This window comes from Microtus oregoni, unplaced genomic scaffold (genome assembly GCF_018167655.1).
Source record: "Microtus oregoni isolate MIOR12 unplaced genomic scaffold, Mior012 000062F_ref0000492, whole genome shotgun sequence".
In the NCBI taxonomy this organism is placed as follows: Eukaryota; Metazoa; Chordata; class Mammalia; order Rodentia; family Cricetidae; genus Microtus; species Microtus oregoni.
In genome coordinates this window covers 9,008,684-9,023,207 of record NW_024543872.1, presented here as the reverse complement: position 1 = coordinate 9,023,207, position 14,524 = coordinate 9,008,684, and the positions used below count along the sequence as shown (strand labels likewise).

The following is a 14,524-nucleotide window of genomic DNA, read 5'->3' as shown; positions in this document are numbered from 1 at the left end:
AGATCAAACTGGTTGTTTGAAGGCGGGAAAGGGGTCATCCTGTCTGGCTTAACCTGAAACATCCTGGGGACGTTCTCCCCAACAAGTGGTTAAATGGCAGGGTGTCTATTTCTAGAGTCCCAGTCTTGTGCCTGTGTGACCTACAGGATGCCATCACCATGGCAGCCCGCTCTAGCCAGAATCTCCCCAGCAGCGGGGGAGGGGTGCTGAGCCGGCAGAGCTGAGAGTCAGACCAGGGCCTGCTTAGAGAAGTCAGCTGCGCTGCATCTGGGGCTGGGATCTGGGCTACTGCCAGAAGCCCAGAGGACTTGCATGGCTTTCTAAAGCTGGTCCCATATAGCCAATTAAGTTCAAGGCCTGGGTCACTCTTAGTTATGATTCTTTAATTAAAGACCCACTTTATTCTTTAGAACAAACATTTCGGGGAGTAAAAATAAGACTTTTAATGCCGTACCACTTCTACTGTGCCCTGAAAAAATTCAAAGGAGAAAAGCCCCCAAAGACTGCATCATGTGACCACTGTGAAGCAAACAGACTTGCTGGCAGCACCACGTGACTGGGGATGTCTCAAAATGGTGTTTGCTTCTTGATGAAAAGCACAGATGTGTGTAATGGTGGACCCCACCTCCACGGTTCCTAGTCTGGGCTCCATGCTTCTGGTACCTTCTACACTGTTCTTTAGTTGGTCTACAGCGTGGGCCAGCAGAGGCAAGATGTCATTGCTGCTGCTGTTCTTAGCGATTTCCCAGTGTATCAGTTGGTACACTGTAGCTATTTCCCAATGTATCAGTTGGTACACTGATCAATTGATACATTGGGAAATCGCTATAGAAAAGGCCCTTTCTACTGTACTGGGCCCTGAGAAGGGCAATTTAAAAATAAAGCTAGTTTACTCATGGAACTTTAAAGATTATCAACCTATATTGGAGACAGGTGTTTAACTTGTGATTTGAGTTTCTTTTTTTCTTCTTTTTTCTTTTTTTGGAGTTTCTTTTTTAAGAATTAAAATTTTGCATCTCTTCCAATGGGGTTCTACAACCACAGACATGCCATTCTACAAATGCCCCTGGTACCTGGGCCGTATCCATACCTGGGACTGCCTGCTGAATGAGGCCTCTCTTGAAAAATGAACAGACAACAGCAGGAATGGGCTGGTGAGCTGGCACTGTGGGTAAAAGTGTTTGCCGCTAAGCCTGGTGACCTGAGTTCAATGCCTGGGACCCACACGGTGGAAGGGGAGAACTGAGGACCACAAGTTGTCCTCTGCCTTCCATACGTGTGCCACGGCATGTGCTACACACACATAAACAAACACATGTAATGACCCAAAGACAAAACACCAGCAACAAAAACGTGCATGCACAAAAATACAAACAGAAAAGCTTGACAATTAAGAGTGTAGAGGAGGTGAAGATAGAGAATCACATTTACTTCCAGTGGCTGGGCTCGCCATGGTTAGAATGTTTCTAGACTGACAGTCCTCTGGAGAAAAGACTTCTAAATCAGTGTGTTTATTGTAACCCCTTCCTTTAGATATCCAACAATTCCCTCACCTTGTTCCATGGCTCAGTTCAGAAGTCTGTCACTACAGCTGTGCAGTGCACACATGACCCAGGGGTGGAAGCTGCATATTATGAACAGGGGACATGCACCAAGGTAAATCCAGTGGCCTGCGTGCTTCATTGATTTGCTCTATGGATTATTCTGGAAGCTGTGACTTGGAAGGGTATGGCTACACATGAACTACAGTCGCACTCACGGTCCAGCCAAGCACCGTCAGCTGGAAATGTCCAGGCTCATGCACTCACAGCTCAGGTAATCAGGATTCACGAACTATCTGTGAGAGTTGGGAGCTGTCTGTATTGTTTCTTTGCTTTGTTGCTTACACAGCCTCTAACTCAATATGAAAATGGCCTTGAACTCCTAATCTTCCTGCTTCCCTCTCCTGAATACTCAGACATGGACAGATGCTACCTATCCCTGCAGTTACAGGTAATTTTATAATCTTAAATGTATTTTAAGGGGTGAGGGGCTTGGTCCTGCCTCAACTGAATGTGCCAGGCTTTGTTGACTCTCCATGAGAGGCCTTACCATTTCTGAGGAGTAGATGGGGATGGAGTGGGGGGGAAGGTGGGAGAGGAGGGGGAGGAGGGGAGGGAGGAGAAACTGTGGTTGGTATGTAAAATAAATAAAATAATAAAATATTAAAAAAATTAAATGTATTTTAAACTATGGTTTGATTTGAATCACTTCCTGTGTGGGTAAAGGACAGGCTGACTTAAATGTTTTTGTGTGTATGTATGTATGTATGCATTTACTATTATTTATTCTTTCAAAGTCATTTATTTTTATGCACATTGGTGTTTTGCCTGCATGTATATCTGTGTGAGGGTATTGGATCCCTGCAGTCGCAACAGCTGTGAGTGCCATTTGGGTGCTGGGAACTGAACCTAAGTCCTCTGGAAGAGCAGCCAGCGCTCTTAAATGCTGAGTTATCTATTTCTCCAGTCCATAATTTATTTTCTAGAGCTGGAGAATCAGTCCCAGGACCTCACACATTTTAGGCAAGGGCTCTATTACTAAGTCACATGGCTGGCCCAGACTGACCCAGAGAGAATGTGAGTGCTTCTCCTGACCCTGGGAATCTGGCTCCTTCTTTCTTTCTGGTTTCTAATTCTTTTTGCAAAACCCCAGCAAACAGGATCCTGAGAGTAGATTTCCCATCTCCCCATGGCCCCACATACTCATGGGGAGCACTGTTGCTCTTTCCCGGGTCAAACCTTACATTTTCTCTTTCATCATGCATCTGTTCCCTCTGATCTCCCTCCAGCCGCCTTGGCAGCACCGAGGTCAGGATCTGCAAGCTCTCCTCACAGTGTTCTTTCCTCAGGCTAAAGAGTTTCAATTTGCTTAATTGCATCTTAGAGATTCCATTCCCCATTCCCGTACACATTAAAATAATACTACATCCCAGCTTACTTAATTTCATCTGGTAATGGGACAGCAGGAGACAAGATGGAGCAGGGCAAGGGAGGCAGCATGTCCTAGGGCTCCACCACGTGCCTGCATCACCCCAGCTATAATCATAGGAGTCAAGCTAGTCTGACAGACTGCGGAGCTGGAGGGAACCTGGAGCCTGGTGATCTCAGAGAGATAGAGAAAGAGACAGAGAGAGAGAGCGAGTGCTGAGGGAGAACAGAAGGGTGGCTTGCACCTCCTAGGTCAGCCGCAGAGAAACCTGGAGCCATGAGCCATCTTACTGAGAAAGCCATCGCTTCTTATCCACACAAGGATTCGGATCCCTGGCTCTGTCAGCCCTGGAACACACTCTACCCTTCTCCGAGGCGGGCAAACTGCTCCGTCTTTCTGTGTGGCCCTCTCCCCATACAGCATGCTGCTTCTGTTGCTCTGTGGTCATGGTCATTACTCATGCAATTGTTCCAAGCATGCCTAGAATTCAGTATGATTTGGGCAACACAGTGGATGAGGTCTCCAAGTTCCCCAGGATCTTAACGTATGCAGACACACCCACGAGGATCAGCTCAGACTGTTGTAGACACAACTATAAACTAATTCTTTAAGTATTGGGACCACAGTTTTGGGTAAATCTCCTGGTATCTCTGGAATTCAGTTTCTATGTGTGGGAAATAAAGACTCCCGTCTCCGAGTTTGCAGGTTCACCAGAGCGTTTGAAGAACCAATTGGCTTTGAGTACAATCAGGTCCTTTCAGCTGCCTGGGTCTGAAGTGAACTCTGGGTAGGAAGTTAGATTCCTTGTTTTTGCCCAGTTCTGCCTTGTTCCCTGAACTGACACTTGTCACGACCTAAACCACTGTAATTTCTGTGATGCTTGAGTCTCCAGACGACAGTGTGACTTTGGGGAACCTATGAGCCTGTCAGCTCAGGCTGCCAATCTTTCTGGGTCTTTGTGATCAGCCCATCAGAGAGTTCTATGTCTTCCTACTGTGGCATGTCTTTTGGGGAATGGAGACTGTGAGGGTCGCAAGAGTGGCAATCTCTCTTTGGCTCTCTGTGATTTTGTGTTTTGCCCAACACATGGTGCCTGGAGATTGTCTTTCTTGGACCTCCAAGGCTGTATATTCAACTGCCCAGTGCTGCCTAGGCTGGAGACTGGCTTCTCGTATACCCCACTGTATAGCCTTCCTCAGAGGAATGCTTACGGAGCTAATCTATAGGTGCAGAGAGCTGGTCAGTGAAGCAAAGAGGAACAAGTCTCTAAAAGGAGAGGGTGCCACCTCCAAGAATCCAGAGTGGAAAGGACAGGTCCGGCCACTTCCCCGGCTCTCACCACCCTCTCCCATTCTCTCCCTCACAGTCTTGTGAAAAGACTTCCCTCACCCTGCACGTGCCCTGCTGCTCCACCAGAACAGCGCCCCCTAGTCCCTCTCAGCCCATTCCCGCCCCCTCCCCTGGAGCCCCCTGGCAGAGAGCCAGCGCCACTGCCTTTGCCCTTCAGCCCATTACTCCCTGCCCCCTCCCCCTCCCCGGAGCCCCAGCCCCGTAGCAGAGAGCCAGCGCCACTTGCTTTGCCCCTCTCAGCCCATTCCCGCCCCCCTGGAGCCCCGCAGCAGAGAACCAGCTCCACTGGCTTTGCCCCTCTCAGCCCATTCCCGCCCCCCTGGAGCCCCGCAGCAGAGAGCCAGCTCCACTGGCTTTGCCCCTCTCAGCCCATTCCCGCCCCCTTGGAATCCCACAGCAGAGAACCAGCGCCACTGGCTTTGCCCCTCTCAGCCCATTCCCGCCCCCCTGGAGCCCCGTAGCAGAGAACCAGCTCCACTGGCTTTGCCCTGGCCTGGGACACCTACTTGTGCTCACCATCTCTGCCTCCCTTGGTCTTCTCTCTGCCTTTGCTGAGTAAAGGGAAGAAATGAGGAGACAAGGGGATGCGGATGAGAGGGTGTGGACCAGAGATGCTCACAACCTTTGCCCTGGCCCTGCTGACCCCCGCATTTTTTTTTCTCCAAGGGCTTCCCTATTCCCACCGACCCCTTTAAGTCTTCTGTATAGGAGTGCCCTGGCCCCACACTCAGCCCATCTCCTCTCCCGGGAGGAGGTCTGGTGATTTCAAAGCTGTAGGGTTCCCAACATCTTCTCCTCCCTCACTTTCTCCCTTGGTCCCCTCCAAGGACTGCATAGAGCCCATGCTGTGGGGACCTCCCGGGGACAGGGTGGATGGAGCCTATTTGAGAGGAGGTGCTGGACTTGCTACAAGATGGAGGAATGGGGCAATGTGCTGTAAACAAACCACCACTAAAGGTCTCAGAGCAGGAGAGATGTGCTCCCGTCTTCCTTAAGAGAGGTTTCCAGAAACTGGAAGGTTCATTAAAGCCCCCCCCCCTGTGCCGCGTCAGTGAGAATAAAGAAAAACTGCCATTATGATGTCTCCTCTCTCTGTTCACACACTCTCCTGCCTCAGACCTTGCCCAGGTGAGGCCGTGCCCCGATAGTTCAGGCCTGGTCCATGCAGTCACAACTGAAGTACAGATTCATCTGACTAACCTTTGTTTTAGGCAAATATTTAGTCTCTAATTCAAAGAGACCCACAACTGCCAGGTTTTGGGCTGCCCAAATCAGCAGGACCACAGAGCAGAAAGCAGGGAGACTCGGTGCCCTGCTCCAGCCCAGCTCAGGTGACCTTCGGGCCACTGTTAGGAAGTCCCAAGGGCTTCTGGGGCCTGTGCCCATGGAGCAAGGGTTTCTGTGGGCTATTTAAGAATTACAGCTCCATTCATGATTTCTCTGGTTTCCATCCTCATGTTTGCGTTTGGCGAGTTGTTTTTTTTTCCTTCTTCTATACAGTCAGGCTCTGAAGGAAGGTTTTTTTCTTTTGTCTTTCATTCTGTGATCCTGGAAAATATGTCAGTGTCTGCTATGGACTACAAAAGAGAGGTGTGTGGCTTTGGGTTGGCAAGGGTCAACAGGTGTGTGAAACTGGCATACTGAACAACTGGGACCTAAGACTCTGTCTCTTTCCTCTCTCTCTCTCTCTTTCTCTCTCCCTCTCTCTCCCTCTCTGAGTTTTGTTTTGAATTCAGAGAGGTGTCACATCTACCAGGATACAGGGAGAGTTCTGTTTTCTTCCCTCCTTCCATACTCCAGGCCCACACTCCCTGAGAGTGGAAATAGGGTCTGGAAAAGGCATTTATATGAGAAAGAATGCCATCGTGATCTTACTATGTCCACTGTTACTGCCACTGCTGTCCTTAGAAACAACAGCTGCAAAGCCAGTGGGCACCAATGTAACTGAGCTGTCGTCCCACGGAGTGGCCATCTTCACACCACCTGCTTTGTATGGAAAGTTGTGGAGGCTCAGGCTGTCCTCTGTCACTCAGCAGGCAAGCAGTGACCTCACCTTCTGCCTGCATTGCCACAGAGCCTCCCAGGAAGCTCCAGATACACCTGGATTTCTTCCTAGTGCCCACATTGTACTTTTGGTGTTTCCTGCCAGTTATGTAAGTCCCGCTCTGTAGCAAGCATTCTCTAGTGAGCTGCTTTTAGCCCCATTGAACAATTCTTCCTTAGTTCGTCTCTGAACTGATAAAAGCATCCACAGACAGGGAACAACAGTGCCCTCTTGGGAACACTAAGGTCTGCGGAGACCCTGGCATGTCTCAGCACTAGGCCTCACTTGGTTACTCAGCCTTGGGCTGAAGGTGGGAGCCCCAGCCCGAGGTAGAGCATCTGGGTAGGGCGGAATATCCCAAGAATCATTTTACCCCTAAATCTCAGCATGACTGTGACTAGTTCTCCAGCTCCTTGGCAACCATGGCAATACTGGATTCCAGCCTGGGGAGGGGAAGCAGGGAAGGGTTTCCTAGCTCTTTGGGGCCCATGAGAACCAATGAAGTAGCATTCGGGGATGAGGCAGTGTGTACTGCACCACGTACACACACGTATGCCCACCCCTTAGTGCACACATGCACCTCTTTCTCAGGGCCCCTGCTATGCACACACGGCCAGTTGCTCTCTGCTCCAGACACAGGAAGGGGCTTCCTGGTTCTACAGGTTTCCCCTGGAGTGGAATGATACCCATGGTCAGGACAAAAAGGATGGCACCAGCCACAACCTACTCCTAAAAGAATGACAAAGTAACTACCTAGACATCCCCAGGACACCAGAGGGGCCTGGGTAGCAGAAGGCGGGGTGTGTATGTGTGTGTGTAAGCTTGTGAGTCTAGGTGAGGCAGAGAAGACGAGATAGCCTTATAGTAGAGAGCCTGGGAAAGCAGAAGGCTGTGTTGCTTTGCAACACAATCCTTTGTAAGATATGACTCCAGTGGTATCCAGTGGGGTACCATGCAGAGAACATGTGCACATGCAAATGTATGCAAATATGTGTGTTTTCAAAATCTCCCTCTTTCGGAGACTGAGGTATGGTTTGGAGTATTGATTTTTTTTTTTTTTGTTCCTGAGAGTGGAAATGTTAGTAATCCATTCCTTTTTTTTTTTTCCCCCGAGACAGGGTTTCTCTGTGGTTTTGGTTCCTGTCCTTGAACTAGCTCTTGTAGACCAGGCTGGTCTCGAACTCACAGAGATCCGCCTGCCTCTGCCTCCCAAGTGCTGGGATTAAAGGCGTGCGCCACCACCGCCCGGCTCCATTCCTTGTTTTTACAACAGGGACATTGGTGTGTGTGTGGGGAGTAGGTGGAGGTATTTCTGCTCTTGCTCAGGCTAGCTGAACCTCCAGTGGGCAGCACTGGGAGAGCCCTTCGCACTGGGTGGGCTGAGAATTAGATGGTAACAAAGCCTGGACGAGAAGGTCAGGTAGTGCTTAGCACAGAACCAGCTGAGGTTGAGGTAACACGGAAGCTGAAGAGAGAACGCTGGCTGAGAACCTGCCTTCCATGTGCCATAGGTATCACTTACATACGGTAAGCGCTTCATTTCTTCCTAATTCTCTTGTGGGCATGAGCGAGCCATCTTACATCTGGGGAGGTGTCTCCAAGCAGCAGAGCCAGCACTTGGGCTCCACGCCCGCTACTCTTCTGTGCCGTCTCCTGGTGGTATTCTGCCCACTTGGGGTTCTCTTGTAAGGAGTGGGCAGAGACTAGAGAAGTGGGCAGAGGAACTCGGTGGCATGTGATGGATCAGAGCCCAGGAGACGTTAAACTACATGAGCAGAGGGAGTCCTGCTCGCTACAAGGCTAGGTCCAGAGGAGAGGAGAAGGTGCTGACATTCATCTCAAAGGTGATGCCATGCCTAGGCTGGCACCTCCAGGGAAATGGTGTGCCCTAACACGCTCCTTTAACCAGGGCGGTGGTACCCACTGAAAGCTAGACACTCTACCTATGCTGTTGCTCTTGCCCAATTCCCATCCCTAAGATGAAACCCTTCCTCCTACCCCTTCTTCCAGCCTGGGAAAGGTCCAGCGAGATGGAAAGAGGAGAGAACCCCAGGATGCTATGCAGTGAGGCTTCAGACAGCCCCCTTAGCTCCACCTTCCTGGACCAGGACTCTCTGGGGGTCCGAGATGTACCCTTTGCATCTTGTTTTATCTGAGCCCCATCCTGGTGTCCTTACTCTACCGCCTCTCTAGTGAGGGCAGCCCCTCAACCAAGAATGACTGGGAGAGCTGTTTTCACGACTGTTCCTGAGTATGCTGAGCCCCGCTGGAGGCCAGAGAGGAGGGGAGTCAGCATGTCTCCTTTCTGAACTCACTTATTTCCGTTGACCCAGAGAGGATTTGTGACATGTCGGAGTCAGCCAGCTGATGAGGGCAGGGTCGGGGTCAACCTAATGGGGCTAACCCTCACTCGGACCCCCATTCCTTTCTCTACAGTGGGTGGCCTGCTTCTCAGAACTCCCTCTGAGCCAGCCCTACATGGTTGATGGTCACCTTCCATTTCTAAATCTATTTTTGATGTTTGCCACTATCTGGGATGAAGAACCTGTTATCATCAGCCCTTCCACATGCAATACTTGCCTCTTCATTTTCTAAGTTTTGTTTTTCAAGACAGGGTTTCTCTGTAGCTTTGGAGACTGTCCTGGAACTAGCTCTTGTAGACCAGACTGGCTTCGAACTCACAGAGATCTACCTGCCTCTGCCTCCAGAGTGCTGGGATTAAAGGTGTGTGCCACCATGGCCCTCTGGTTCCTCATTTATAGCCTCTGATATCTCCTTAGATCGTCATCAGGACGGTGGCTGGAGCAGGGCTGGTAGCTCCAGTTCCCGTCTTACAGATGTAGACATGGGAGACACATGACTTCAGGCTTGGCCTTATGCTAAAGGACCTGATATTTGTGTGGCAGAGGATTTGGCTGCCTAAAGCGTGTAGTCCTAGGTGTTTAGTTGAACTTGGGTATGGGGAGAAGCTGGTGAGGGAGAAGGTTGGCCTAAAGCACTTCAGTTCCATGTCGCTCATTGTGGGTTTTCCATTACAGGTTGAATATACCTCCTCCAGGAAGGAAAATGGAGGGAGAAGCTTGCAACGATATGGGAAACCCTTGTTCTCAAAACACCCCAGACCTCCAGGCACAGGCCTCAAGCCTCTTTCACGGTGCTCTCTCTTCCTAGGTGTCTAGGGATGTTTTGCTAGCGTCAATTTTGCCTCCTGAGCTTTAAGTAACGCCACTGCATTTTCTCTGTGGTAAAAGCACTACATGTATGGAGGGGAGGCCTGGTCAAAGCCCTCTGTCATTTGCAAGTGGCAGGACATTTGTGAGATGTGAATCTTAGGCACAGAAAAGCCTAGGCAAATTTTTCTCAACAGAGGGTGGCCAGGTCCTGACCAGGTCTGTTAGCCTCTCCTCTCCTAGGGATCTTTTCACTGGGCCAAGGAAGAGGTCAGGCTGCCTAGGGCCTGGTTGGCACTGTTGGGTCTTAGACTATGAAAACCAAGGCCTCCCCTGTCTCCTTTTCCCATTTCTCTGATGAAGGCAGGGACTGTGGACCCCCACCCCTTAGGTTAGAATTGATCTCTCAGACCTTTGCTTCCCTAAGGGCTGGAGCAGTCCTGGCCCCCGATTCTGATTAGAGCCTCCCGTGTGCTCTTGGGTTGGATGCCAACATCTTCTCAACCCTTAAATATTTCTCTAACAACTCAGCCCCACACTCTGATCCCAGCCGGGCCTGGAGGGCCTTCCAGAACACTGGCTTCTGGCACCTGCTTCCCAGGTCTTTGGGGGGCAGTGGGCAGCCAGAGGGGTCCAGCCACTTACCTTCGAAAGCTCTTCTCGCCGGGTGTTCTGGTGCTGGGCCGGGAGCCAGGGAGCAGCCCATCGGTCTCCTGGCTGTCCTTTTCCACCTCCTGAAGAGCTTCGTCTCCCAGGAAGTCTCCCTCGTCCCAGGAGCCCATTGTGCCATCCATGGCCTGATACCGGACCTCCATGCTTAGGCTGGTCTGAAGGGAGAGGGACAGTGAGCAGCTGGGCAGGCAACAGTAGTCCCCTGGTCCCTGTGGCACCTTTGAGGCACGTTCACTCCCGTGAAGATGAGGTGAGGACCTTCCTGCCTCAGTTTGCAGATGGGAAAAAAAGGCTGAGTAGGACTGATGCCCAAGGTTCTCTTGTGCTTGCCCCTCCTCTTCCCAGGTGCCCAAGTCAAGTGGCTGTCCTTGGTCGCTAGGCCTAAGCCTGGGTGTGAGGTCTTTGGATCCTCTATAAAGAATCATTCGGTGTACCCCCAAATAGGTCACCTCTTCATCCTCAGAACCAGGCTGTGTACTGGCCTGAGGGGTTCTCCTTGACAAAGTAACAAAACTAACTGAGCGTGTCTTCTCAGAGAAGACCCAGTCCTGGGTTTCCCTCAGCCTAGTGCGGTCAGCACTTCTCCCAATTCTTGACTCCTTATCTGCTAGCTAGAGAAAGGGGTCAGGGGAGTTGCCTTGGGCTTTTCTTCTGGAGAAAGTGGAGTGCCACATCTGGGTCCAGATGTTAAACAGAACCCGGGTGGAGGGACCATGTCTAGAAGGGACAGCCCTAGTTCGTGTGGAGCAAAACTGAGGCAGGAAGATACAGGCTCTTTATACGTTAGCTAACATTCTAAGCACTTTCTTTGTATGCCCTTTGACCCCTTAGAACTAGCCGGTGAGGCCACTACACTTTTGTACACGTTGCAGATGGCATGTAGGCCTCACCAAGAATCATCCCCAAGGGTCACATTCCTTACCACCACACCAGTGGCCTGTGAGTAGCCTCCGAGGAGCTGGAGAGCAGCTAGGAGACAGAGAGGAGCCTGAGGACTAGGCATCAAGGGGGCTCCCATCTCCTTTCATTGGGACGAACACTGAAGGGTGGATTGGATCTGACTAGTTCATGCATGCCCATGCCGACTTGAGCAGAAACGGACAAACGGAGCAGAAAATGAGATTCTGACCCTTGTTGGACCTCTGGTCAGAAGGGAGCCTCATCATATGTGCAAGTGGAGGCTGCTGCCATGGAAGGACTTGCAAGGCTCAATCGGCCATTGCATGATAAAAGGCACCTCAGATTCATTGCTGAGCTGGATCCGAACGGGAAAACCACATCAGTGGAGAGGAGATGGTGTCCTCATTACCTCACCTAACGTTATCATGGTGGGAAAGGCTGAGTTTCCACTTGGGACAGACCCAGTCATACTGCAGAACCTCCAGCACCAGCATTCGGACCAAACGGCTCTGGCAGAATCTCCCTGACGTCCTCCTGCTACCTCCCTTGTCAATCATGGAGCAGTCGCTAGACCAGTGGTTTTCAGCCTGTGAGTAGTGACCCCTTTGGGGGAGTGTCGAATGACCCTTCCATAGGGTTTGCCCAAGAACATAAGACAACACAGGTATTTTGTTATGATTCATAACAGTAGCAACAAAATTTCATAGTTGGGGGTCACTACAGCATGAGGAACCCTATTAAAGGGTCGCAGCATTAGGAAGGATGAGGACCACTTCTCTAGAGCATCTTCTGTGGGATCTGCACAGGCCCAGGGGACTGGGTGATGGGAAATTCCTAAGACCCCTTGGCATACCGACCTTGAGGATAGCATTGTTGTCATCCATCAGGGTGTCCGTCACTTCCACACGATTCTCCTCCACCACCTTCTGCAGCACCATGCGGAAGGTCCCAATAAGTCTGTGAATGACAGAATGAGGAGCTAGGCTGATGCCAGTGCCTGGCTGGCAAGGAGATGGGCAATTGTGAAGACCCTCAACTGGGCCTGGAGCAGCCTGGGAGCCATGGCTGACCTGGCTAGGATAGCATGTCTGTGAGGGTACCCCTTACAGTGTGGATGGTTGGATATGTGTGGTCTGTTCCCCTTGGAAAACTTGGAAGAAGAAAAAAATCTAAATGATGGCCACAGGTAGAGACAGGGAATTTAGCCTTGGGACTGTAGCTGGTCCCTTGCAGTATGGAAGCTTCCAGATGCCATAATGGAAGGTGGTAGGGAGACATGGAGTGTCCTGTTGATGGTGGTGGTGAGTGTGTGTGTGTGTGTGTGTGTGTGTGTGTGTGTGTGTGAGTGTGTGAAGCTGAACCCTGGGTCATGCTGGGCAAGTGAGCTACAGGCCCAGACTAGACTCCTGGCTACACAAGCACTCCTTTCCTTCACTTCCTGACTGGAGCAGAGGGGTAGAAGCCTCTACCTTCATCAACACCAGTCCTCCATCCACTCCACATTTACAGCAAGCTCCTGGTGGGCAGGAACTCCGGGGACCTCAGAATCCCCTTCGTTCAGTTGCATAGTGGGGGTCCGCACACAGAACTGGCGAGAGGCACAGTCTTTGTGACAGGAACTCAGCTCTGACACGGATGGTCTCTGCCCTGGGAACCTCACTTAAGCTTTTTTATCTTGGTTTTCATGCCAGTGATTCCAACTTCATGAATGACATGCTCCTCCCCAACACATGCTCACTCCCCCGGATGTTCCCAGCATTCCTTGTGGCGCCCCACCAAGCAGCCCGCATTCTGTGTCTAGTCTCCTGTTGGTGTTCCCTGTATGCCAGAGTCCCCAGTGTCTGCTGTATTATGAATGAGCAGCAGTGGGTGTCTAATGGATGCTGACTTGGATCCCATCCCACCATGAGACTGGAAGACTGTTGCCCTGGGAGACAGCAGGGCGTCAGAAAGATGCCCTCACGTGGTACTTCCATCTGGACCCATGGAGAACACATACACCGTTTCTACAGGGCTTTGAGGCACACACAGTGTGTAAAACCTGGATCTGGGGACATGTGCTGCTTGGAGTTTGTAGAGGAGGGAGGTGGGATCAAGAAAGGGGACAGGGACTTAACCAATCAATGACAAATAGAATGAGGTGGACTATCAAATGGATTCTGACACAGACAGGCTTTCTGCCTATAAGATACTAAGGGCTGTGGAGGGGACACTGGTTTTCTTTTCCCAACTCTGGGGCTAGGGAGATGGCTTAGTGAGTGAAACGTTTGCCTCGCAAGCATGAGGACCTGAGTTTCCATCCCAAGCGTCTATGTCTTTTTAAAAACAGGCGGGAGCTATGGTGCTTGTCTCTAACTCCAGCACTGAAGAGAGTGGAGGTAGCTGAGTCCCCAGAACTCATCCCTGGCCAGCTGGTCTGAGGAATCAGTGAACCCCAAGTTTAGTAAGAAACCCTGTCTCAAGAAATCAGGAAGATGCTAAATGTTGACCTCTGGCCTACACGTGTGCACACACACGAGAGAGAGAGAGAGAGAGAGAGAGAGAGAGAGAGAGAGAGAGAGAGACAGAGAGAGAGAGACAGAGAGACAGAGAGACAGAGAGAGACAGAGACAGAGAGACAGAGAGAAGACAAAATACATTGTATACCCATGTGCACATAAACACATGGATATGTATGTACCCCCAACACACAGTCCTCCCAGCTGTGTCGAGTGCATGGTGGATCCAGCAGTCAGGGACAACTGTGAAGTACTTGCCTCCTAAGCTCAGAGCCTCATTGAGTTTCTCAACTCTCTGAGGGCAAACTGTCCACCACGCTAAAGTTTAATTGGGCTTTGAGATTCTTTCCAGAGAAGTTCTGTAGAAGATCCTAGTTCCATCTTGGCTTCTCCTTAGCTCCCAGATGCATATGGGTGGTCCAAGTGCTGGGCTGGGCCCCAGGAGATCCTAAGCCATTGCTAGGGAGTCTCAGTTCCACCTTTATAAAGAGGAGGGGTGGGGCACTGAGCTTGGAGACCTCACAACAGTCTGCAGTGGGCAAGAAATAAGGCGCCGGTTTTGTGAAGGCCCCGACTGTTATGGTTCTAAACCAGTGGTATATGTGGAGTCTTGGGGGGAACCCCCTAACTCCTCACAGGCCCATTGTCACTGCTAGTATTCAGCATTTACCAATTTCCACAGTGCAAATACTCATAGAACACCCAGTTTCAGTATTTTAATGGTATAGAGCCTAGAGGAGTCTACTGAGTCCTAGAGCACCTGCTGGATAAAGGTGGTGGTGGTGGTGAATGTGGAGGTGATGGTGGAGGTGGAGGTGGTGGTAGTGGTTGTGGTGGTGGTGGTGGTGGTGGTGGTGGTGGTGGTGGTGGTGGAGGTGGAGGTGGTGGTGGAGGTGGTGGTGGTGGAGGTGGTGGAGGTG

General features: G+C 50.9%; 1 protein-coding gene across 3 annotated transcripts in view; it reads right to left on the bottom strand.

Annotated features, from left to right (window-relative positions):
- LOC121439643 (otoferlin) overlaps positions 1 to 14,524 on the bottom strand; it is a 91,828-nt gene that overhangs the window by 39,952 nt on the left and 37,352 nt on the right. For 2 of the 3 annotated variants that reach the window (XM_041640192.1, XM_041640193.1), the window contains 2 exons: positions 11,964 to 12,063; positions 10,180 to 10,361 (listed from right to left, as the gene is read on the bottom strand). In XM_041640192.1, the coding sequence (XP_041496126.1) occupies positions 10,180 to 10,361; positions 11,964 to 12,063 (282 nt within the window). Of the gene's footprint in view, positions 1 to 4,826; positions 4,872 to 10,179; positions 10,362 to 11,963; positions 12,064 to 14,524 lie in introns of all 3 variants that reach the window. The other variant, XM_041640194.1, reaches the window with a different exon arrangement.